This window comes from Doryrhamphus excisus, chromosome 2 (assembly GCF_030265055.1).
Source record: "Doryrhamphus excisus isolate RoL2022-K1 chromosome 2, RoL_Dexc_1.0, whole genome shotgun sequence".
Taxonomy (NCBI): Eukaryota; Metazoa; Chordata; class Actinopteri; order Syngnathiformes; family Syngnathidae; genus Doryrhamphus; species Doryrhamphus excisus.
In genome coordinates, this window is record NC_080467.1 from 9,627,591 (window position 1) to 9,652,176 (window position 24,586).

The 24,586-nt window shown below is 46.0% G+C and overlaps 2 protein-coding genes across 21 annotated transcripts in view; one reads left to right on the forward strand and one right to left on the reverse strand.

Moving 5' to 3' along the window:
* The window catches only part of rapgef1b (Rap guanine nucleotide exchange factor (GEF) 1b), a 146,786-nt gene that overhangs the window by 104,549 nt on the left and 17,651 nt on the right, over window positions 1-24,586 (reverse strand). The window lies entirely within an intron of this gene.
* The window catches only part of ntng2b (netrin g2b), a 55,427-nt gene that overhangs the window by 19,030 nt on the left and 11,811 nt on the right, over window positions 1-24,586 (forward strand). For 17 of the 20 annotated variants that reach the window (XR_009119630.1, XR_009119635.1, XR_009119632.1 and 14 more), the window contains exons 4-26: window positions 8,928-9,100; window positions 11,799-11,828; window positions 18,271-18,636; window positions 19,991-20,101; window positions 20,181-20,246; window positions 20,331-20,381; window positions 20,467-20,574; window positions 20,722-20,802; window positions 20,879-20,962; window positions 21,897-21,986; window positions 22,356-22,439; window positions 22,506-22,571; window positions 22,652-22,726; window positions 22,813-22,923; window positions 23,116-23,220; window positions 23,296-23,361; window positions 23,440-23,508; window positions 23,592-23,675; window positions 23,770-23,853; window positions 23,964-24,035; window positions 24,127-24,210; window positions 24,324-24,407; window positions 24,499-24,579. Coding sequence is in view for 15 of the 20 variants with exons in the window: in XM_058050017.1 (XP_057906000.1) it covers window positions 8,928-9,100; window positions 11,799-11,828; window positions 18,271-18,636; window positions 19,991-20,101; window positions 20,181-20,246; window positions 20,331-20,381; window positions 20,467-20,574; window positions 20,722-20,802; window positions 20,879-20,962; window positions 21,897-21,986; window positions 22,356-22,439; window positions 22,506-22,571; window positions 22,652-22,726; window positions 22,813-22,923; window positions 23,116-23,220; window positions 23,296-23,361; window positions 23,440-23,508; window positions 23,592-23,675; window positions 23,770-23,853; window positions 23,964-24,035; window positions 24,127-24,210; window positions 24,324-24,407; window positions 24,499-24,579 (2,225 nt within the window). In the remaining 5 variants the exon portion in view is untranslated. Of the gene's footprint in view, window positions 1-8,927; window positions 9,101-11,798; window positions 11,829-18,270; window positions 18,637-19,990; window positions 20,102-20,180; window positions 20,247-20,330; window positions 20,382-20,466; window positions 20,575-20,721; window positions 20,803-20,878; window positions 20,963-21,896; window positions 21,987-22,355; window positions 22,440-22,505; window positions 22,593-22,651; window positions 22,727-22,812; window positions 22,924-23,115; window positions 23,221-23,295; window positions 23,362-23,439; window positions 23,509-23,591; window positions 23,676-23,769; window positions 23,854-23,963; window positions 24,036-24,126; window positions 24,211-24,323; window positions 24,408-24,498; window positions 24,580-24,586 lie in introns of all 20 variants that reach the window. The other 3 variants (XM_058049907.1, XM_058049915.1, XM_058049978.1) reach the window with 3 other exon arrangements.

A 24,586-nucleotide genomic window follows, 5' to 3' on the forward strand; every position in this document is an offset into this window, starting at 1 on the left:
ATGGGACGAGCCGGGCTGGGAGATTTTCTGATGAATGATGTGAGGCGTGATGCTGGATAAATATTATTCTCCTGTTCGTAGGTCCGACAAAGAGCAGGGAAAACGTGTGGCGCCTTCATGCGTTCCACCCTCGCTCGCTTCATGACAACATTTAGCAGGTTATGGGTGACATCTTTTCCTTGATGGCGTGACGGTCCGTGCTGGGACGAGGAAGGAAAATCCTCCCATCTTCCCTCAGACTCCTCTGCCTATCCAAGCATGGGAACAGATCACTTTTTAAATCATTCATGAGCGCCCCCCCCCCCAGCAAAGACAGGCAGCCGGAGGGGGGTCCGCCATGAGGAATGTGGCGTCGCTCCCCTTTCGTATGTGATGATTGATGACGCCACGCTTGTAACCGACTTTATATCTCTCAGATAAGGAAAGTCAAAGTCAGCAAATTCCTTGCTTACTCATCCCATAAACATCCTTTTAAATTCACAAACACAATCAAGACCCCCCCACCCCAACCACGCTGGTGCCTGCACTGTGCTTCACCCGGCATCTGACATGAGGGGGGTTCTCTTGATTCCGCCAGCGTGCTTTAATGCTGGAAAGCATGCTGGGAATGGCAAGTGGGAGAAGAGGAGGTGGAGGGAGGGTGTCCTTGGAAGGAGCGCTAATTAGCATAGCGTTACTACGGCGTGGCGTGCCTCAAAAGCGGCGTCGTTACCTGCCGCTAAACGGCCGCATAAACAAGTCATCGCTTGTCGCCGCCTTGGGAGGGGAGGAGGCTGCTGGCGTCCTACACAGCGAGAATGGCCGCTAGCAACGTGAGCCATCACTTTTTCTTTTTTTTTTTTTTTATTTAAATGGAGGACAAAATGTTGAGCTCCTATATTTGCTTTGCTGGAGGTCAAATCATTCATGATATAGGATTCAATGTAAATACATGGAATATTTTCGGAAAACCTGTTTTTAAGTTTTTAACATGATTAGAGCCCTTCAGACATGAAATAACACCCCTGTAGTCACCTTTACCTTCCCAGTATTGACTGTTTTTACCACATTTCAACACTTTTACTCTTATTAAATTATCTTCACACTGAATGAAGTCAGGGCGGCATGGTGGTCAAGTGGTTAGCGTGCAGACCTCACAGCTAGGAGACCAGGGTTCAATTCCACCCTCGGCCATCTCTGTGTGGAGTTTGCATGTTCTCCCCGTGAATGCGTGGATTTTCTCCGGGTACTCCAGTTTCCTCCCACATTCCAAAAACATGCTAGGTTAATTGGCGACTTCAAATTGTCCATAGCTATGAATGTGAGTGTGAATGGTTGTTTGTCTATATGTGCCCTGTGATTGGCTGGCCACCAGTCCAGGGTGTACCCCGCCTCACGCCCCAAGACAGCTGGGATAGGCTCCAGCACCTCCCGCGACCCTCGTGAGGAAAAGCGGTAGAAAATGAATGAATGAATGAAGTCAACCATGGCATGTCCTCCCTTTCTGTGTGGAAGTGGTCAGTTTCTGGCTTCTTTGCCCTTCTTTCCCAGTCCATCTATTTCCCATCTATTTACTATGCCGCTCATCCTCATTAGGGATGTGGAGGTGTGCTGGAGCCTATCCCAGCTAACTTCGGGCAAGAGGCGGAGTACAACAAACACCCACCAATCGCAGGCCTTCGTTCCGCTCTCCATTTCCAACACTGAGTGTTGAGAATAGAGAGGACAGTCGTGAAGCAAAGAAAGGGTTTAGGCAACAGGACTTTCCCAACAGGATATGGAAAGGATAAAAGAAGCACGCCGCATTCCGTCACCTGGACAAACAACCGTTGGCGTTTGCCAATTGTCTCGCTAACGGAACTGCTTGTGTTTTCTTCCCCCGCGTCGTCACCCCGCCCCCCCCTCATCACCCCCCCCCTCCCTCTCCCCGGCCCCGCGGCTTGAGAAGCACTTCCCTCTCGCTATGACTAATGATGTTCTCTCAGTCTCAAGGTTTTAGTGGGATAATTATATTAACCCTTGTCCTCTGGCTGATCCCAGCTCAGCTTACTTTTCCTCGGGCATCCTCTCTGACAGTCTCGCCGGAATTAGAAGCTAATACACCACAAGGGCATGTTCCTGTTGTGTGTTTTGCATCGCTATGTGCGTATGCATCTTCTTGTGACTTGCCCCCCCCCCCACATGAATAAATGAGAAAATAAGGCGGCGCGTGTCAACTAATCTAGTTTTTGTGGTGAAAAATGGAATGCAGGTGTTTGTGCTAATTCTCAGCGCGCACAAACACACGTTGGGCGTGGCGTGCTTCTCCGGAGTTCGTGCGGCGGGCATCTTGCCCCAAAGAGAAAGCCCAGATATGTTTCTCCACTACAAAGTTCCTGAGTCTGATACATGTTCACACGAAGATCCATCACCTCGGGGGTTTGGAGGACTCTTCAGGGGATTCGCACAATAGCAGGAACCTCAGCTTAAACCTCCTGTAGTCCCAGTCTTGGCTCCTCATCACTTTTTCCTCCCTCCCATGTCCCTTAACTTCTTCTCTGACTTATATATCTTAAATAAGAGCCCCCTCCCACCCACCCCCCCTCTCCAAATGGTAGCCAATTTTCCCCCTCCCCAGGTGTTCCTCTTGGCAGGCGTGTTCATTAAAACTCACTCAGCAGCTGCAAGGACTAGCAATATCCAGCACAGTCACTTACTGATCTCAGGACAGCGGAGGCCAGACAGCGGAGGCCAGACAGCGATGGCGTCGGCATGCCTGCATGGATGATGCTGCGCTGCGCTGTGCTGCGCTACGCTGTATGAATATTACAATGCTGGCATGCAGGCTCTAAGATTAGCGACTAGCAAAGGGCTCCGTGCTGCTAAATGTGCGCGTTGTGTTGATGAATTAGTGAGAGTTGCTGGCATAGTGGCAAAGTACGGGGGGGGGGGGGGGTTCTGTTACCAGGTGATGAGGAATATCTAGTACATACTGCACAGTATAATACATTCTTATTAGTAGCGCGCTTTGTCATACAACTTTTTATGAAGAAATATACTGAAAGTCATTACTGACCCCGAAACAGTAAAGCAGCTCCGTCAGGTTTGGTTGCCAGCGAGTCTAACGAATGCATGAAAAATACTTAAAAACAACAACAGCTGTGCAAAGCCGGGGTCTGCAAAATCACAATTAATCACCAAAAAAGCAAAAGGGAAAGATGAGACGAAAACAAGCAAACGGCAGCAGGAGACCGCAGCTGCAGGATATATTGCATGCTGCGCGTCATAAACAAGGCTTTATTGTTTTTGGGGTTAGAGACTTTAAGGTAGGGTGACCATATTCGGGTTTCCGAAAACCAGGACACTCGGCCAAACAATAAGATATGCAAATGATACTCTTAAGTTTACTCAAAGGTACATTTAAAGTAGGGGTGTCCAAAAAACGTAGAAGTACCATTTGATGTAGTCGTACTTTAACACATAGAATAGAATCCAACACCATGACAAACCTGAAGGAAACTGGACTCGACAGAATCCAATAAAGTCAAGTCAGCATATGAATCCTACTTCCATACACACTGATGACATGTAACCTATACCTCGTCATTTCTTTCCAATATCCTGTCCTCTCTCTCTCTCTCTCTCTCTCTTAAAACACACAAGGAGTCTGCGGTCCTTTGAGGTCTGGACTTGAGGACAGGATGTGCCCATGCAGGCTCCATTATTTAGCGTGTAGTGTGCATACTTTAAGCCAGCTCAAAGTGGGGCCGGCGGCCCTGCCCATCGGACCAATCAGCAGAGAGCTCTCTGGTGCGTGCGCCAGCGAGGCACGCACGCACGTCACCGCCATTTACAGACTCTTGGATAAATAATTCATCCCCTTCCTGTGCATCTAAAGCAATATATCATGAATATGTGGCATCTCACCCCAAACAAACATTTCTTACATGGATTTAATTGTGCAAAAAGGAAAAAAAATTGCACAAAAAGGTAACACGTCAGCACACGCAGGGTGTGGATTACAAAGTCGACCAAGGTCATTCCTGCGCTTTGAATAATTTAAGATGCGTTTTTAGCCCAAAATCTAATGTGGCATCTCAAATGGTATCTTCCGTCCACACACTTCTAAAAGTATGCTCCGTATATACGGTGTACCTGGTTCTGTAGTACATTTAGCCCTCGTTTATAGCGGCTAATTGATTCCAGACCAGAACACATTCCATTCATTTCCACACTATAGGATTTATGGAATATGGAATGGAATATTCTCATAATTAGAGTATGACTTTCTAAATATGTTTAAAGTTATTACAGCCATGTCCACATGAAATAAAACCATAAGTCACCTTTACGCTCCTTTACTATTATTCATTGTTCACACTACATTACCACTCTTATGATGCTAGCAATAAGATAACCACGTACCCTCAAGTGTATTTATGCTAAACCTAAGAAGCCAAAAATTTACAAAAATAAATCCATCTCGCAGAACACTTATTCACAGGGAGGGAGGGGACCCCTTCTGCATAAGGGGCGGATTCTCTATAAATGCCAGAAGAAACCAACCCTATGTTGACACATTGTTGCCACGATAATTGACAGCGGCTGCTTTTGAATATTATTATTATTATTATTATTATTACTATTCAACTACTGGAAGAGTACAAAAAATCCTTTGAATTGGTCAGTAAGGTCAACACAGTTAGGTTCGAATGAATATGAAAAAATATGCTTTGGGCCCGACCAGTCCACCAGACTGCTGGGATAGGCTCCAGCATACCCGTGACCCAAGTGACAATAAGCGGCATAGAAAACAGATGGATGGGCCCCAATGTGGTCCTGTCCATTACTGTGGTTGCTCAATCCCCAGAAATGATGATCGCAACATTGAACCACTTCTTCTTCTCTTCTTTTTGTGTTGGGGGCGACCTGGAGGCCCAGTGGACCCCCCCCTTCCTGCTGCTGCAATAGAACGTGTCGCCCCCCCTCGAAAAAAGAGAGCTTCTCAGAAACACTGTGGTGCAATATGAATAGTTTACTGCTGTTCCCTGGGTAATGAAAGCAGATGAAGTGTTTTGCTAACAAGTCAGTGTAAGATTCCAAGGCGGGGCGGGACGGGGCGGGGTTGGTGGTTTATAGATTACCTGTTTAGTCTGCAGGGAGTGCACATGTGAGAGAAAGGATGAATGGTGGGTGGGCGGAAGGGAGTGGGCCACGTGTGAAGACTAAAGAGGCTGGGAGGTGGTACTCCAGGAGGAAAAAAAAAAATCAATTCTCCTCCATCAGAGAAAGAAATTTATGAAGCTACAACATAAACGCAGTCATGTCCAATTAGCCGCTCTGAATTTACAAGGCGAGGCGGAGGGGGTGGAGGAAGTGGGAGGCGACGGGGGTGATAAAGACTTGAGTTGAAACCAATAAGGCGTGCCGCTGATCAATGATGCCGGCTTCACGTGGCGCCGTCGCCTCGCTCGGTCGCTTCCCCCGCGACACTCGCCATGCGAAGGAAGGAGCCTGCTGCTTCAACCAGGCTGCCTTCTATCATCCATAGGAACATCACGCTTGACTGAACCCTGGACCGGAGATCGATTGGCTTCCGAACCAGACAAATTCACTCATCACGGTCGAGTCTGGAAGCAATTAGTGATAAACGAGGGATTATAAGTATTATATATTATGTAGTTGCCAAGTGAAGTTGCAGTCCATATTTTCCGAAGTGCATGAATGCAACCAGTCATCATAGGTCAGGGAAAGTCAATGCGGACCTTCCACCCAGATGCCTGACGACGGCTGTGCTGGCCGCTGAGCCCCCCCCCCCCGTGTCATCCACCCTCTCCCACACGTCCCCACCAGCCAATTTAAACTAAACACAGAGTTCGGCGAGCAGTGGAGCATTTTGCCGTTGTGGTCGTATAGCTGAAGGGCGTAGACAATCAAAGCAGAAAAGAAAGGATATGACATGGAGACGAAAAACGGGGGAAGATGCACAGCAGAAGCTGTCTGCCAGCTCGTGTTGGGAGGAAGAACACAAAGAAGTAAAAAGAGCAAATAGTGGAAGAGAGGGAGCGATGGCAGCGTCCCCGCAGAGGGATGGAGGAATAGCAGCTCCAGTAAAGAGACGGATAAAGCTCCATTAACGACTGCTTCCAGCTGCTTTCTCGGGCTTTACCACCGCATGACTCCCCCTTGATGTTTGTTTATCTTTCTTCTTATTTAGACTGGTAATTGGTACATCTCTGCCGTCTGAAACAGGCAGCCCTGCCATCATTAAAGACATGGCTGACATGACTTCACAGAGACGCGTACGTAGGAAGCTGGACGGACATGCAGGGACTGCAAAGGACGGCCGTGGCGCCAACACGGTAATTGGTCATTGGTGAGACCTACGGAGAAGATGGGACGGGATGTTCCAATATCTTCAATGTTTCATCATGAAATGTCTTTGGGACACTGCAAACACGTCCTGTCTTGTATCGACTGTTCGGCGAGACAAGAAAATCCCCTCTGAATGTTGTCCAAACTCTGTCTTGTCCCACAAGGACACCCGCCCGTCATTCTGGCGGGGACAGAAAGCACCGCAACATCGAAATCTCTGAATGTGCAGCATCAAATAGCTTTAAAAGTGTCAACGTCTTTTAAGCAACTGTCAATTTCACGTCACAGGTGTTGACGCCCCCTAAGGACGAAAGTAAGAGATTGGCTTATTCCACTTTTTGGCTGCTTGGAGTAAATAGACAAGTTTCTGATGGATCGAGCTGCCCCGCCTTAAAGTCCTGCATCTCAGAGCTGCGACTGCAGCTTTTTATGACTAGCAAGCAAAGGCAGCCATCTTGCGCATGAACATGTGATCGCCGCCATGTATTATTTGGGTGTGGAGAGACCAAAGACACGGATGGGGAGAAATCCCAGCACAAGCTGTCATCCGTAGGCCGGAGACCAGTAAGACACACAGAGCTTGAAAAGTCGGGAGCGTCACGTCGTTCATGTGGAAGGAGTGCAAGGCGAGGGGCTCTCGAAGGGGGCGGCAGGGGGTCCAACAATTAGGTCAATGTGATGGTGGCTGTGAACTCCTCCTCTACTATGCTAAAAGGTGAAAATCACAGAGTCTAGCCTCGTCGTGTCGGCTTTAAAAGTGATCAGATGATGAAAAACAAAGCCAGAAGGTCTCCAAGCTGTCTCCATGTGCAAGTTCAGTTCCTGGACTGTGACGTAAGTCCAGTTTTGGTGCAAGTCGGATCTTAAACTACACTTCCTTGTAGACGTACTAGATCAGTGAAGCCAATTGCTTTATTTTTGCTGGAGAAGAAAACATTTCTCGGTCGGGTGGCTTGGCTCGGCCTGAGAGATCAGGGGACAATCACAAAGGTAGACCCGCTTTCGAGATAAGTTGACAAAACGCCTCAGGACCTGGACTGGCCTGGAAAGCGACCTGACCTCGGATAAGTGAAAAAAATGGATGGGTGGATCGATGGAAGAGAACATTCTAGCTTTGGTGTCCAGGTGTTTACATCTGGACAGACAGCACATTGCTTATTGGATGACTCAAACTGTACTGAATGTCTTGGCTTAAGTTCAGATTGGGTAGGATAGATTTTGCCTGAGTAGCCTGCACAAACAACCTGAAAAGCAGAACTATGGTCTATGGTCTATGGTCTTGCTTTTGCTGTAAAACCAGCTACTCATCATCCTTACTACTGCAGGGTAGATGATCTTTATGATGTTTGATGGTCACAGTAGTTCCGTGTTGGGAATAGTGTATTCTTCCGTTGCGTTTACTACTCAAAATGAAGTATTTCAATGACGTGTGGGAGTAAGTATGCATGAAACTATGAATATATAATATATACTATATACTATACACCAAGCAGCGTCTGCAGGTGGAATATGGATGCTGTATGTCAGATTGGAGCATACCATTTGGTCATTGGAAAATGAATCTTCTTCTATAACAAATACATCTGCTACATCAATCTTGCTCTTAAACTGCAACTTCCAAATTTGGCACTCGATGCTTCTTCTACTTTTGGAATGAGATAAGAGGAAGTGGCGTGTTCTACCCTGTCAGTCACTCAGGCGTTTGTCGCCTCGTCTTCCTCTGCTGTGTTGTCAGCCGCGGCGGCACTCGAAAACACCTGTCCCATTTTGTGACATGCTACTTTTACTTTTCTCCACGGAAAAAAAAAAAAGAGAGATGTTCAATTTCCCTCTTGGTTTACGTGGACAGCTCGTGTCCTTCAGCAGGCACGCAGGATCCAAGGCCTCGTGTGATGGATTCTCCCTGGCGCCTCCTGTCAGCTCATGCAGGTGATCAGACGGAAGCATGACTAATTTATCGGACTGCAGAGTTTAAAAAAAAAAAAATGTCCAACTCTGCTGTCTTGTCATGGCTCTGTACATAAAGTAAAGTAAATGTTGGCGGTCGGTTGATTAGAAACAATGATTTAAATGAAGAAAGCTCGGGAAGATTGAAGCGGCAACGGTGTCGGGATACAGCGGCTCTTCTCTGAATATTTGATGCGGACGGATAGCTGTTCACTCCAGTGGAACAAAATGGAATCAGAATCCAGTCGCTCATCTGGAAAAGGCTGTAATTTAAAAACTCTATCTGCCGAGGGTTCCTTTAGATCCTCATTTGACTTCTCAGCGGAACTCCTGTGTCTCCGTATGGTTTCTGCTGGCTTTATTCAACATCGGATGCGACTTTACGTCGTAAATGTAACGCATCGACTTTGAAGCAACAAACAGGAATGTAAGGTATGTAATTCAATCAGCATCCTCAAACAACAACAACAGGGATGAGTGCGAAGGAGTCCTCCGGCAGTCGGTAGTTGCACTTTTTATTTCCTTGGAGTAAAAAAAAAAAAAAAAGTGCCTTTAATAACCTGCAGCACCAACACAACACCTTCCGCCGCTGTGACATCGTGTGTACGGCGGCACCTTAACTCTCCCTCATCTGCCTTTTCCTGCAGGTGCAAGTGTAACCTCCACGCCTCCCAGTGCCTGCTGCAGGATGGTAACCTCCAGTGCCAGTGTGAACACAACACCACCGGCCAGGACTGCCAGCGCTGCAAGAAGGGCTTCAAGGCCAAGTCTTGGAAGGCCGGTTCCTACCTACCCACACCCAATGGAACCCCCAACACCTGTACGTACCCTGCAGAGTCATTAGCGTCATCCATTACAAACACTTTCAGATAAGAAGCCAACAACAAATAATAGCGTGACCTTGAGCGAGGATAGCTAATTACTAAAACACAGTGGGACATCTTCAAAAGGTGCTGTCTGTCATACTTAGGGACTGCAATTTAACTACCCTACCCTATCAAAAAATATGTCATAAAGAGGGAATAAAAAACATATTGCACCGGACGAGATGTTGTATTCATATAAAAGACATAAAGAGTCATTCAGCTACATGATAGCATAAACAACATGCCTGGGAGGCTGAACAGGCTAAATGAACATCACAAGCTAGCTCACAAAGCTCTCCATCTCATTCCACATCTTTGATGAACTGGAAGAATAGGATTCCTTACTTAGAAATGGAATATTTCTGTAGTTACAGCAAAGAAAATGTACTTTGTGACCTTCCTTTTAAACGTTATTAAAGCACTCTAGACATGAAATAACACCCCTATAGTCACACATATTATCCAATATGGTGGATGTAGAGTAAATAAAAGACTTGTAAATGTGTTTCCTGGGGGACCAGAGTGAATGGTGGACATCAGGGTTTCAGAGTCGACTTTCATCTGGCCGTGTGTTACGGCCACAACAGTAGCCCGTGTTTTTGAGAGAATATTGGGCCTGCTGGGAGATCCAGTGAGCCCTCGTTTATCGTTGTTAATTGCTTCCAGTGAATTTCCACCAAGTAGGATTCAATATTAATAAAGTGAATATTTTCATGGTATGAATTTCTAAATGTGGGTTTTTACATTATTAGAGCCCTATAGACACACCCTATACTCACTTTTACACATCATTAATCTTTAGTTATGTCACATTGTGCAGACTACTTTTATTTTACATAGTGATATTTGAACCGCAATATAGCGATGGAGGAAACAAGTCTGGTGCTTGTGTGTCTTAGCAAACATAACACTAACATTACAGACACCTAGTGACAAGTATAGAAAACATGGGCTAGGCGAGTTTAGTTATAGAGCACAGTTTGCACATGAGGTCATTCCAAATGCTTTACAGGATATAATCACTTCATAAAATCATTCCATGGAACATAAAAATAAAAGTGGAATTTGAAGAATTGTCAAATACGAAATTATTGTTTCATGTGCATGGGGGAAATCCGTCACGCAACCTGTACATGATATCTTCATCATATTGAAGTCAAGGCTAAGCAACAGCGATTAAAGTCGTGTTGCGACTCTGAGGTTCCGCTCTCATTGTGAAAGTACAGCAAGTGTACGTTGTCAGTGAATGCATCACATGCACAGAATCACTGGCCTTAAGGTCAATGGGAAAAAGGCAGAGAAGCTCCCAGAGTTGACGTCACCTCAGTGCAGATCAGACGATGTGGGGGTCGATGTGGGGGTGCGTGGAGGGAAATCCTCACAGAGAATGTTGCCAGCTAGTTGCTAGCGGTGATAAAATAATAATCTAGGGCAGCGCCTCCCCAGTTTTGTCCTTTCAAACAAACATTGACACACTGGCATGCACAGGAAGAGACACGCACACACACACACACCTGCAGACAAAGGCCTTATTGTCAGCTCTTTTTTCAATCTTGCTGCCGTGCGCCCGTACCACCCCACCACCCCCCCTCACCCTCCGCCTCGCTCTAATGGTGCCGACGTACACCTTCCGATCCCGATGCCACGCTTTTACACTCCTGGATCCCATTAGTGCAATTTAAAAATTCAAACGTTTGCAAGTTGCTTGGTTGAAGCACAACGCAAAGTGGCACCGCCTCACGAAAATATTTGCAGATTCTTTTATGCACGCTAAGCTAACTAAAAATATCAGCACGGAACTTATGCAAGTTTGGACTCGGGCGGAGCTGCAGGTTGGCTTGGTTACACGGGGGGGGGGGGGGGGGGGTGCATATATTCTTATTCTACAACACTGCTTCTCCAATGGGGGTGGGGCTTGTATGGCGCACCCTCCAACATCCCAAAAGGAATGCATTTGTCTGGGATAGGCTCCAGCACCCCGTTGACATTCGTGAGGATAAACGGTAGAAAATGAATGAATGTTCTCCGAACCTGCTGACAAGAGTACAAAGCAAACTCGAGCTGATAAATGGCAAACTATCATAAAACAAATGAGATGTTATACACGATATACAGTTGTATGCATGTTCAAGTCACAGGTTTATTGCACGCTCATTGTACAAGATTAAGTAAATAAAGTTGAGGTGTTTTTGCAGTGTAAAAAAAGCATGTAAATAGATAATTGTACGTGTTGTATATGGAGAGTGGTAAAGAAGTATTTGACCCCGTACAAATACAGAATGTTGATGTAGGTAAAATATTGCAACAGAGGAATACAGAATGTTAAAAAACAGATTATTTTATTGTTTGCGCTCCAAGTGAAGTGATGGATTTCTAAATGCGTCACATAAAAAGACTACAGAGAAGCAGAGTTTTGGACAGTAAGGAATCAGATAGGAATTTTATCTTCTTTTTTTCTCTGATTTGGGGGTGCTAGGCTGACCAATGGATTCAGTACTTCACTGAAAAAGGCTTGAGAGCCACTGCTCTAGAACGTAGGGTTCTGGAGGGAAGATCTCTGAAGCGCCACGGCACTCCTGAATCCGATCAAGCAGACAAGCCTTCACTGAACAAGTAAACAAGTTCACATCTCTTCTTCTTCTCCCCTTTCAGGTTCCATTGCTGGCTCGCCCTCCGGTTCTAGTAAGTAAAAAAGCACAGCCCCACCATCCTCCTCCCTTCTCCTCCTCCTCCCTCCTCCACCCTCCCGTCTCTGGCATCGTTTTTCTAAGTTTGAACCCCACGCCTCGCCTAAACTCCCACCCCTCCAGTCAGTGGCTTCTCTTCTCTTGCAAGTTCCTCCGCGTGTCTCGGGGCGCTGCAGCTCGTGTGCTTGATTATTAATAGGCCCCTCTGTCGACCATGTCCTTTCATCGCCGCACATCACACAGACCTGCTCAGGAGGAATTCTTCCACACTTCTGCTGTTTCGTTTTGAGACTACAGACAATGCCGTTGACGGACTGAAGAAAGGGGAGCAGATAGTTGGGGGGGGAGAAAGAAAGGGGGAAGAGAGAGAGAGAGAAATGCTGCTGGAGGATGCGGGCATATGTTAGTGCGTTGAGAGGCAATGTGATTCCGGGTGAAGGGCTGGGGGGGGGGGGGGGGGGGGGGGAATGAAAGGGAAGCTGATTAGGGATTCTCTCTGTGGAGAGTCTCTCAGGCTGGCATCGTCAAAATGGCGACATGGACTCTGACGGCGCTCTGCTTTTATGCACATGGGCCAAGAGTAGAACACACGGACGGGCATGGCTTCTTTGTAAAAGGTCTGCTAGCAACGTGTGCTTTGAAGGACCACGATCCATTAGGGAACTGGGCCGGCTAACGAGCTCATTACAGCCTGAAAAGATTTGGTTCTGCGCTCGTTTAGGTCCATTTACTGTTTGCTAGGACTTCCTTACTGGGTCTACGTAATCATGATGGAAAAGGGAGCGTGAAGTTGTGGATATGATCGTTGGTTCCCTTCCGAGAAAGAAATAAAAACCCGCAACGGCCACTGAAGTAACTAGAAAGCGACACAATTGCGTCACAATCACTTGACTCTTGCGACCGCCACGAAGGATAAAGGTTGGACTCTAACATCTTGGAAGAATTATGAGGAGCTAGTCCATCAATCTCCATCCATCCACTTCCGCTTATTCGAGGCAGGGAAGCCCAGATGTATCTTCTACATGTCCTGGGTCTACCGAGGCCTCCCACCGGCTGGAGTTATTTTAGGTGTAAGAACCGACTTACATCACAATGTAGGACCAGAACTTGTAGCTAACCAGGAGGACCACCTGTGCTGGAATTTGCCAAAAGGCATATTGACAAAGCTCCAAAGCTTCTGGGAGATAAAGCTGGAGTGTCTTGGCAAGACACAGACCTGAGAATCAAACCTGGCATCCAGAGAAGAGAACACCATACCAACTGTGAAACATGGAGGAGACCCAATCAGGTTTTAAGGCTGCTTTGCCACATCCCATAATAGAATCTATGGAGGCCTAATGGCTTTCCCAGGTCAGGCATCTTGGTCTCAGTAGTGGGTCAAAGCCAAACGGGGCAGGAGGGTCCTTGTGAGTAACAGGAAGCACTTGATTGCTTAGTACTTTATTTCCTGTATCACCGTTGTCACTTTCTAATTACTCCACTGTTTTTTCTGCTTTGGCGTGAAGCTACCAGCAGTAGGCGATGCAGTAAAGATGAGGGCGAGTATGCAGCGTATGCAGTATGCAGCGTATGCAGTATGCAGCGTATGCAGTATATGCAGTATGCAGCGTATGCAGTATGCAGCGTATGCAGTATGCACGCGTAAGCTAAGCAGAGAGTGTCCCAGCTGAGGCGTGTAGCGTCGTGTCTGGGCCGAGGTGCGTAAAGGTAGGCGAGGAGAACGCTACGCCCCAGAAAGGCAGGTGAAGGTACATGAAGCTACCTCAGCTTGTCCTCATGCTAAATTTAAAGCCGCCTAAGAAAAGCACTTAAAAAGGTAGAAAGTGCTGGGATTTGGGCACCACTCTGAGTTTTTTAAGACATTTTTGGCTCTGGTGGTCTTAAGGACATCCATTTACAGTTTTTTTTTTTGTTGACACCAGAAGAGAAAGGAAGACACCAACGCCAATATAGTGATTTGGTTTCTGGTTTGTTAGCAGTTTGGCTGTGGTGTGTTTTTGTGTACAGGATGTGATCATTAGAGCACTGCTAAAGTCTTTTGCTGTACTGTAGACACCATTTTTAAAAATCATTACCCATCAAGATCTAGGTCACACCGAATCCCTGTGGATTTGTAAGCCTCCCTCGCTCGCTTTATCTCGTGTGTCGAGAGCTGAATTTGTGGTGAAAAGCTGACCCTGTTGTGCCCCGGTGCTTTGTGTGCACACAGCCAGATGTATAAATCATCTCCTTCCCCATCGGGGTCCAGGGTTTAGGTAGCTTCCTTTTCATGTTAACATGTAGTCTTTGCCAGGCAAACGGTTGGGAGATGTTTTGCGGTTGAGACTCTCCCCTGCAACGTTGAGCAGACTTCACAGCTTGCACGGAGCGAGCATCGCGTTAGTCGCCTTTGGCCCAGTTACGTCACTGAGCACGCTCACATGAGGATTAGGGCCGATTGGCAGGAGTCTGATCCGCACAGCTGACGTCCCATTGGTCGGCTGGACAGATGGGTCGAGGGTGGAGGGATCGGTGGGGTCGGAGGGCACAGCCACCAAATTCTACAACTCATCATAAATCACCATAATACCGACGGCCGACCGTGACACAACTTTATCTTTAGATAACATTTATGGGCGTCGACTTTGTGCTTTGGCTGTGTTCGAATCCGCATACTAACTACTACATACTTCCACGCCCGTACTATTCTAACGCAATACTGCATACCCAATCCATCAGACAGTATGCAAAGCGTTTACACTACATGATAACCCACAATGCATTGCACTCCTACCCGAGCCGAAATCGACAGGCTGAAGCTGATTTCACTTTAGCTCTAAACTCTTTAAATATATCACGTTATACATATCACTTTATATATCATTCATTCATTCATTTTCTGCCGCTTATCCTCACGAGGGTCGCGGGGGTGCTGGAGCCTATCCCAGCTGTCTTCGGGCGAGAGGCGGGGTACACCCTGGACTGGTGGCCAGCCAATCACAGGGCACATATAGACACTCACATTCATACCTATGGACAATTGACCTGGCATGTTTTTGGAATGTGGGCGGAAACCGGAGTACTCGGAGAAAACCCACGCATGCACGGGGAGAACATGCAAACTCCACACAGAGATTAGCCGAGGGTGGAATTGAACCCTGGTCTCCTAGCGGTGAGGTCTACTATATATCACTTTGATATTTTGTGTTAAATCAGGCGAGAAAGTGTCCATTTAGATCCCGAGTGTGCCATTTATTCGTCCGTTTACAAATTTCGTTTGGACGAATTCAGCAAAATTTAAAACGAGACGCAAACCAATTTGAATTTGAATTTGAGTGTGACTAGTAAGCCGATGATACACACAACATTTCTGGAGAATGCAGTACGCATCCGGCAACTTCTCGCATACTAAAAAAATGGCATACTGCCAGAGTAGACACTAAAGTAGTACTAAAGAGTTAGTATGAGTAGTAGTAGTAGTAGTAGTATGCGCTTTGGAACACAGCCTGTGTATCATTCTTAACCGTCGTTTTCTTAACCGAGTTCGGAACAGAACATCCGGTCTGGGGTAGAAGCCTCCCGAAATGAGGGACAGGTTTTAGTATGAAGGTTCCATTGTAGTTCTTCATGAAAGTGACACATTGGCCCCATTATAATAATAATAATATAATAATAATAATAATAATAATACCCTTATCTGGCTTCTCATAAAGGTCCTAACATTCTTACCAAAAGTCAAGTTGGCCTTGGACAGAGAGCGATGGGAACATGCCTGGGAAATCATGTGACGCATTAATAAGCGTCCACGCCGCCACTCGGCCCACTGCCATTAGGTGTCCTGGCCAACGTTAACCGTCGCCGAATCGCAATGTCTTCATTAGTTGGGAGCCAAATCAACGTCTAGCACTGCGGTAATAAACGATGAGAATGCTGCGACTGACAGGTGGCATTAGGACGATGATTGTGAGCATTTCTCGGGCTGCGTGACAAATGATCTCATTATATGCAAATGCACTACGAGAGTGCGAGCGGGGAAAGCACGTGAACCTGCCATGATGCTCACTTAAGTGCGTGTGCGTGTGCCAGACAGAGCATCAGAAGACATGATGGTGTCCATCTGCACAGATAGACGGACGCCTGGCGTATGAATCATCTTCAAATACGACATCACAAAACACTCAAACTTTTCTTGTGTGCAAAGATGCCGTTGCCTTCAACCGCACATTTCAGCTCCTCGTATTCTTACACGAGCGAAGGTGGGCACGTGCAAACCACGAGGACTTGATTTCATTAGCGAGATAAGCTAATTGGTATCATTGCAGTGCAGTGGCAATCTGGCATATTGTTAATGCTGCACATGGAGTTTTCAATAGTCAATTTTCTTCTTGAAATATTGTCTTTATTCTCATATTATACATTTTTACCTACCGTTTCTTTAGAATATTACAAGCTTATTCTTGTAAAATTGTGAGATTTTTTTCTCAAAAGTTTTCTTTTAATATTTTGACTTTATTATCATATTATACATTTTTGCCTAACCTTTCTTTAGAATATTTAAGTTTATTCTTGTAAAATTGTGAGAATTTTTTTCTCATAAAGGTTTCTTTCCCTAACCTTTCTTTTAGAATATTATAGTTTAGAAAATAGTTCTCATAAAATTGCGCAAATTTTTCTCATTAGGTTTCTGTTAACATTTTGACTTTATTCTTGTAAAATTAAATACAAATTACAGCCATTCACTCCCATTTTTGGAGTTTGTAAAAAAAATGTTCGTAAATTTTCTTCCTGTAATTACTTATGACTATATTCCTATAATATTTTGACTAGATTTATATAACATTCAAACTTTTTCCCCCTCCAAAAATTGCAAATCTGATCCTAAAATGACACAGCAGGGTTCTTGTTATATTACTGCAGATTTGTTCAATTTTTGCTGTTGCAGTGTTTAAAAATAAATAAAAGTCTTCTTCTTGTTAAATTCTATTTTTAAAATGTGGTAAGGGCCAGTAAAAAAAAAAAAAAAAACGGCAGCGGGGGTTTGCACCCCTGAAACGTGTATATTCTTATCACTGGCTAGCATAATTCATACTTCAATCTGATGCATTTAAGTATGCTCGCAACAGATGTTTTAGTTTCATCATTTGGAACGAGTTGCAAACAGTCCCTTTAATATTTCATATTGTGAAGATCATATTTGACTTTTTCCAAAGACAACGTGCCATCCATTCCCAAAATAAGGCCACTTTTAAGACGCAGCCTTCTGCTTGGGATAAGCTAAGATAAGATAAGCCTTTATTCGTCCCTTAGTGGGGAAATGTGCGTGCGACGCCTTCACTTAACCAATTACTGATTTATGACTCAGCCAAACAATAGTTTCCATATTAACATCATCGGATCGCCCTCTCCCACAGTCTTGCTAGATAAGCTTTAAACCCCTGAACTCCAAACACCCCCTTTATCTACCCCCCCACCCTCCCCCTTGTCTGTTCAGTACTTTCTCTTTCCTTTCATCTGGACCGGATGACCTACTGTCTTCTCACAAAGACTTTCAGTTGACCTCAGAGTCGTTTGGATGCAAAATCATCTTTATGACTCCTTTTTTTTTTTTAAACCATAGAAATTGCTGTCTGCCTCACGGTTGCTGTTGCTGTTACACACTTTTTATTACACGAGCACAGCAGTCAATCACATGCTGTACTGTGCAGCAATTGAACCCCAGCAAAACGACATACATCAAGTAGAGCAGCAGCCAAGAAGCGATGCTGTATGTCTGCCGTTAGAAGCTCAGCATCTTCACAATGATGAGAAAAAAGTGCTTCAATTATCTTCAATACTCCTATCGTACACAGCGTAAAACGTAGATTTATTTTAAGTTTGACTATAAAGTCAATCATTTTGAAAGGTTTCACGTACAATCCCTGATTCTTATGTATTTACGTATTTACTTTCTTTCCGATGGTAAGATGTAGTTGTACTGCACGTGCGATGCAGCCTGGCACAACACCTGCTTCATTTATCAGCCTGGTTTCCATGCAAACACGCATGGCAAAAGTGTCAAGCTGTGTAAACCGCCTTTGACAAACGCTGTGATGTTCTTCATTCTGCATTACAGCCGTGCTAACAATCAGCAGGCCTTCAACAGGCACAAGGTTTGGTTTTTTTTATAGCATTAAAAACAACATTTTCCCAGCATTGGGAAGGTTGTGGAACAGCTTTTCAGTTCACAGTCTTTGTCAGTGCTGTGAAATCACACTTTTCATTGTGTGAACGCTCACAACGCCCTCCGTGTGTGTGTGTGTGTGTGTGTGCGTGCGTGCACGTTTGAAGAAAAGAGATGAGATGAGGCTTTCTCTGTATAAACAATCTGAGGCAGCATCTCGTATGCTAATGCTACCCTGCTCAGCCTGGTTGCCTTTACATTGTCTGTCCTCATGTAACTGATGCGGCGCACCCCTCAGCTCGACCGGCACCAAGCGGAGAATCGGGGGGCACGCTTTCTCTGACAGACAACACGCTACCCGGCGGCCCCTTGTTTGAGCCCCCACTCTCACCCATGGGAACATCTGACACACTTCCTGATGCAACAGAGGCTCTCCTCACTTCCACATCCTCCCTGCCAGCGTCAGTGGAGCACACGGTCCCCCAGTCACCACGGGAGACAGATTTGAGCCACGAACACCCCCATCTGTTCCACCCGGACCGTCATGTGCCTGTTGATCACAGTCAGCATCATCATCATCATCACCTTGCCATCACAGATGAGCCTGTCCTCCATCCCCTGACTCGCTATCACCAACCCACAAGCCGGTATAATGATCTCAGAGGTAAGCCCCCCCACCCCACTCATGCAGTTCTTAGATGGCACTCCATTTATTCAAAGGGTCGCCACATCTTTTCACAAGGTCAAAGTCAAGCACTTTTCTGGCAGCTTACATCATCAGCGGCGGTAGCACGTGTTACTTTTGGTGAATGTATGGCGTATGGAAATATGGTCCTCAAGGTGGAGGCCCGTGGTTTGGAAAGGAAGGAGTAAGCCAAAAATAGATCTTTTTTATAGGTGGATCAATTTGTGGCGGTTTGCCCCCGGAGCATAAAGTGTGTGTCATGGTTATCTCTCGTGGTGCGTTCAAATGCTAGAGATTATAAGGAGATATTGATCATTCAGTTATAGTGCAACTTTAAGACACATTCTGTAAGTTCTGTCTCCCCCTTGTGGAGGCCTGTTGTGCTTGCAATGCATCGGGAGGACCTTGTGTTCGTTCTTCTGACCAAAGTGTTCATTTCAGTGAAGCGGGAAGCATCACGGGTTGCCAGGTGGACACATAAGAGGCATAAGTTATCTCCTATCAGATTAGACTGCTATGATGGTGGATTGGCCGCCACATCAGCCTTTTCAAACACGGGGGTTTTCCCACGGGAGGTTTTAGTGTGGCGTCCTCACGTGTGCAGCTGTGACAGATGTGTGCGAGCATGGGAAGTTTGGACGGTCAGGCTTTGATGAGATGCAGCGATGGCGTCGTGCCAGTTGTGCGAGATGATGATGCGGGTCGCCGTGAGAACAGCTGCCGGCGCCGCGTCTCACCGGAGCCCCGGGGAGGAGGAGGAGGGGTGGATGATGGGAGGGAGTGGGCGGGAGAACGCCGGAAGGGGGGATGCTCCGCCGGGGCAGAAGATGCTTACAGGATGGTCGGCTCTGAAGAGGAACCACCGGAGACGCATACGGCCCCGTGTAGAAACACCTCAAGGGGGAACACAGATGGAAGCGTGCTGCACTGGAGGTCTCGAGTGGGCTGCTAATCGTTGGCCACTCCATGACTGCTTGCTTACTTCCATCCTGTAAATGTTGGAGTTCACAAAAACACACCACAGTCACGATAGGCTGATTTTGGTCTGTGAGCCTAACGCCGACATATTAGCTTCAACCTCCAAAGGTAGTGACTGTGGTGGGTGATCATCTTCAAAATAGCAGCATGCGCCTGTTTTGCTCTATCACGACAGTTTCCCACACGTCTGAAGGACACGAGCATGAGACTCAAGGCCACAAACGTACATTTTCATCTGTGCACGAGGGGGAAGCGAGAGCTATCTCTTTCAAGTCCAGAAGTAGTGACGTTAGTAGAAGCTGTGAGTTATCAGTAAAAATAGAAACACACACTCTGGTTTGCTCTACCATGATAGCTTCCTCCAAGTCTGAGGGACACCACCATGAGACTCATGGTCAGAAAGGAGATATCTCATCTGAACATGCCAAAGCCAGAGAAGGCCAGGAGGAACCCAGTCAAACGAGAGGTATCCTTTGAAAGTCCCTCAGTAATGACTGCCGTGAGGTGCCATTCTTTGAGGAATGATTTGCTCTCGTATGACGTAGCTTCCCACAAGTCTGAGGGACACGACCATGAGACTCATGGCAAGGAAGAATACGACCCAACAAGAGGTATCTTTTCCTAGCTGGCTAATAGCGACTGTCGTGAGTTGCCGGTCTTGATGAAAGGAACCTGGTTTTGCTCTTGTATGACAGAGTCCAACAGGTTTGATGGAGACAAACGTACATTGTCATCTTCAACGAGAGGTATTTCTTTCACGTCTAGCAGTAGTGACTGCAGTCAGTTGTCATCTGGAAAATTAGAAACACTGATTTTGCTCCGTCACAACAGTTTCCCATAAGTCAGAGGGACAGGAGCAGGAGACTCATGGCCATAACGTTGATTTCTCATCTGAACTTGATGCCAGAGAAGGCCATGAGGAACCCAGTCAAACGAGAGGTATCTTTTCCAAGTCCTGACATAGTAGACAAAGAGACAAACGTACATTGTCATTTTCAACGAGAGGTATCTTTTCCAAGTCCCAACTGCAGCGAGTTGTCATCTGGAAAAATGCAAACATACACTTGTTTTGCTCCACCATGACAGTTTCACACAAGTCTGAGGGAAAGGAGCATGAGACTCATGGCCACAACGCTGATATCTCATCTGAATCCAGTCAAACGTTTTGTAAGTTGGTTAATAATGACTGTCGTGAGTTGCCAGTCTTTAAAAGGAAAACTTGTTCTCCTCTTGTATGACATAGCCTCCCACAGATCTGATGGACATGTACATGAGACTGGAGGCCACAGCATGTTCTCATCTGAGCATGAGGATGTGAGGAAAGAAGGTGAGGAGAGAGTTGTGCATCTTCAGCAGGGGCCATTTTGATATTTCTTGGGGGGGAAAACAGCAAGAAGAAGCTCCAGCAGCAATCTGAACTGCTTTTCTTTATTTACGCAAAAACATTAGTGGAGAGAAATTGATGCAAAGGATTGTGGGAACGGTGTAGAGCCCTGCGGGAAAGTGGAACGTGGAAGCACAGAGGAAAAAATAAGAGGAGGAAAGGAAGGGCAAAAGTTGAGGCAATTAAAAATGCAGAAGCAGCATATTTGTCCCCACTCGTCTTTAGAAGTTCTAGTATATTGATTCTAGAGTGTTTGTGTGTGAGCACCGCACCCAAAAATCCCAACATAAAAAAAGAACACCACTGAGGAGATGTTACAGGATCACTTTTTGTTTTAAGACTTCCCCTTCCTTTATTACCAGCGAGAACAAAGATCCAGGGTTGGAAGAAGCAGTAGAGAGCTTTATGGTTTGACATTCACATAAAAAGAAAGTACTCGCCATTTGTGGGAAGGAAGGGTGTCAGGCCGCTGCGGACTCTCGTCACGTTCCATGGATCTGAGGCTGGAGGCCCCTGATAGGTCCCGTCTGACGGGGAGGGAATGAGAAAACAACACCTTGAAAGAGGTGACCGAGCCTCACCCTGAAGTCGAAAAACAATCCAAGGGCTGTTATTTTTGAGGCCATCTTGCCCATTCTGGACATGATACTTTACTTTACTTACTACTGAGGAACATGAGAATCATGGCCACAAAACCTAATTTGAACACACAAGTGATTGGGAGGAGAGCAAAGGAATCCAAAGTGAAAGAAAAGGTAAAAAGGGAAAAGGCTAGTGCTGACTTTAGCTTGGTAGCGTATAAAATCAGCAATAACGAGGAAGGAATATTAAGACCTGTGATATGGAACCCTCATGTTAACCATGGTTTTGATGTCAGTTCCCCTCAAGTCCGAGGAACATGAGACTCATGGCAACACAATGACAACCTCACATGAACATAAAGAGGAAAAGCAAAGAGAAGCTGAAGGTATGTCATAGATGTAGTATATGTGTATAGTATGTGTATAGTTATCCTACTGTAGTCCGCTGGTGCTGTAGAAGCTCTACAAACTTTGCAACTAGTCTCGCTAGTCTCTAGTCTCCAACTGGTCTGGCTTCTGTGTCCATGAGACCCACGGACACAGAAGCACTTTCTCATCTGAGCATGAAAAAGAGAAGAGGAGAAGCTGGAGGTAACGCTAAAAGCATGCGTGTGGTAGTAGATGGTGGTGATATTTCCTCCTAGCGGGGAGCAGGCCACATGAAGTCGCAGTAATAGTACAGTAGTACAGTAGTACCAGTAACTAGTAACCTAGCAACAAATGGGTGAGCAACATATATGTTTTGCTCGTCAAAGACAGAACTTTGGTATCTCGTATGCCAGAAGAGACTCATGGCCACAGAGAGACTTTCTCATCTGGACATGATGGTGACAGAGGAGGTGAGAAATGACATCAGTTATGATAAGATATGCTTTAGCATGACGTAGTTTCCTACCCTCCTGAAGGACACGCGCATGAGGCTCATGGGCAAAAAGCTGCATTCTCATCTGAGCATGAGGTTGAAACGAGAGGTATCTTTCCCAAGTCCAGCAGTGAGTTGTCATCTTTAAAAATAGAAACATGCATTGGTTTATTTGTACTACTGTGACAGTTGCCCACAAGTCTGATATCTCATCAGAACATGATAATGCCAGAGAAGGCCAGGAGGAACGCAGTCAAACGAGAGGTATCTTTTCCAAGTGTGACAGTAGCAACTGTCGTGGGTTGCCATTGTTCAAGGAAGGAAACTTGTTTTGCTCTTGTATGATGTAGCTTCCCACGGGTCTGACGGACACCACCATGAGACTCATGGCCTAAAAGGTGATATCTCATCAGAACATGACAATGCCAGAGAAGGCCAGGAGGAACACAGTCAAACGAGAGGTATCTTTTCAAAGTCCTGGCATAGTGGACGGAATTAGGAGGGAAACTTGTTTGATGGACACACCCATGAGACTCATGGCCACAGGATTTTCTCATATGAATGATGATGAAAGTTGGATGGATAGGGTTGGGCATTGAGCATCAATGGGAACCGGGAAACCTGCACTCTTGTTTTGCTTTTCCATGATGTAGCTTCCCACAAATCTGAGGGACATTTGCATGAGACTCATGGCCACAAAAGCACTTTCCCATCTGAGCATGAGAATGACAGAAAAGACGACCACAGCCAAATGAGAGGTACGTTGTAGTCTGGTAGCAGCGACTGTGGTCGTGTTTAAAAGATGGGATCTTGTTTTGTTTCCCACGATGTAGCTTCCCATGAGCACGAAACTCATGGCCACCATTCTGTCTCATTGGAGTATGAGAATGACGGAGAAGGTGAGGAAAAAGACCACCAAGGTCTAGTTTGATATCTGAAGATGGAAATCTGCACTCGTTTGCTTTTTCATTCCATAGTTTCACACAAGCCTGAGACTCATGGCCACAAGGCTACTTTCTCATCTGAGCATGAGAATGACAGAGAAGGTGAGGGTATTTGTGACAGTAGTCAGCTGTGGCCTTTAAAGATCGAAAGTTTTACTTTTGCTTTGCTTTCCCATGATGTACAGTAGCTTCCCACAAGTCCGAGGGACATGCGCATGAGACTCATGGCCTCAGTACGTACTCATCTGGGCATGAGGGCGACGGAGGGGGTGAGGAAGAAGACCACCAAAGTCATTGGTGGTGTCAGTGGTGTCATTTTCAGAGATGGAAAATTGCACTCTTGTTTTGCTTTTCATGACCTAGCTGCCCACAAATCTGAGGGACATGAAGGTGCCAATCATGGCTACGAAGGTACTTTCTCATCTCAGCATGAGAAAGACAGAGAAGGTGAGGAGGAAAACTGCCAAAGTCCAATGAATTTCAGGAGTAGTGCCCACGGTGAGGTGGTAATCTTGGAAGGAAAACACATCCTCCTGTTTTGCTTTTTCATGACGTAGCTTCCAGCAAGGATGAGGGACAGGTGCATGGCCAAAGTACCTTCTCATTCGAGCCCGAGGATGACAGAGAAGGTGAGGAAGAAGGACAAAGTCTAATGTAGAAATCGTGACTCATCTTCAGAGATGAACACTAAAAGTCTTCTTTTGCTTTTTCCTGACATAGCGTCTCGCAAATCTGAGGGACTTGGGCATAATGCTCATGGCCACCAAGGTACTATCTCATCCGAGCATGAGAATGACAGAGAAGGTAGGAGGGAGGTAGTCAAGTGAAAGTAGTCTTCTTAAAGTCTAGTAATAGTGACCGTAGTGAGTTCTTCAAAAGATGGAAACCTGCCCTCTGGTTTTGCTCAATCACGATAGCTTCCCAGAAGTCCGAGGGACACTTGCATGAGAGTCAGGGCCACACAGGTACTTTCTCATCTGAGCATGACAATGACAGAGAAGGTGAGGATGAACATCACCCAAGTTCAAACGAATTCCAGTTGTCCGTAATGAGCAGCCATCTTGAAAGAAACTTTGCTTTTCCATGACGTAGCGTCTCACAAGCTTGAGCGACACATGCACGAGACTCACGGCCACACGACCTTCTCATTTGAAAATGAGGATGGCAGAGAAGGTGAGCA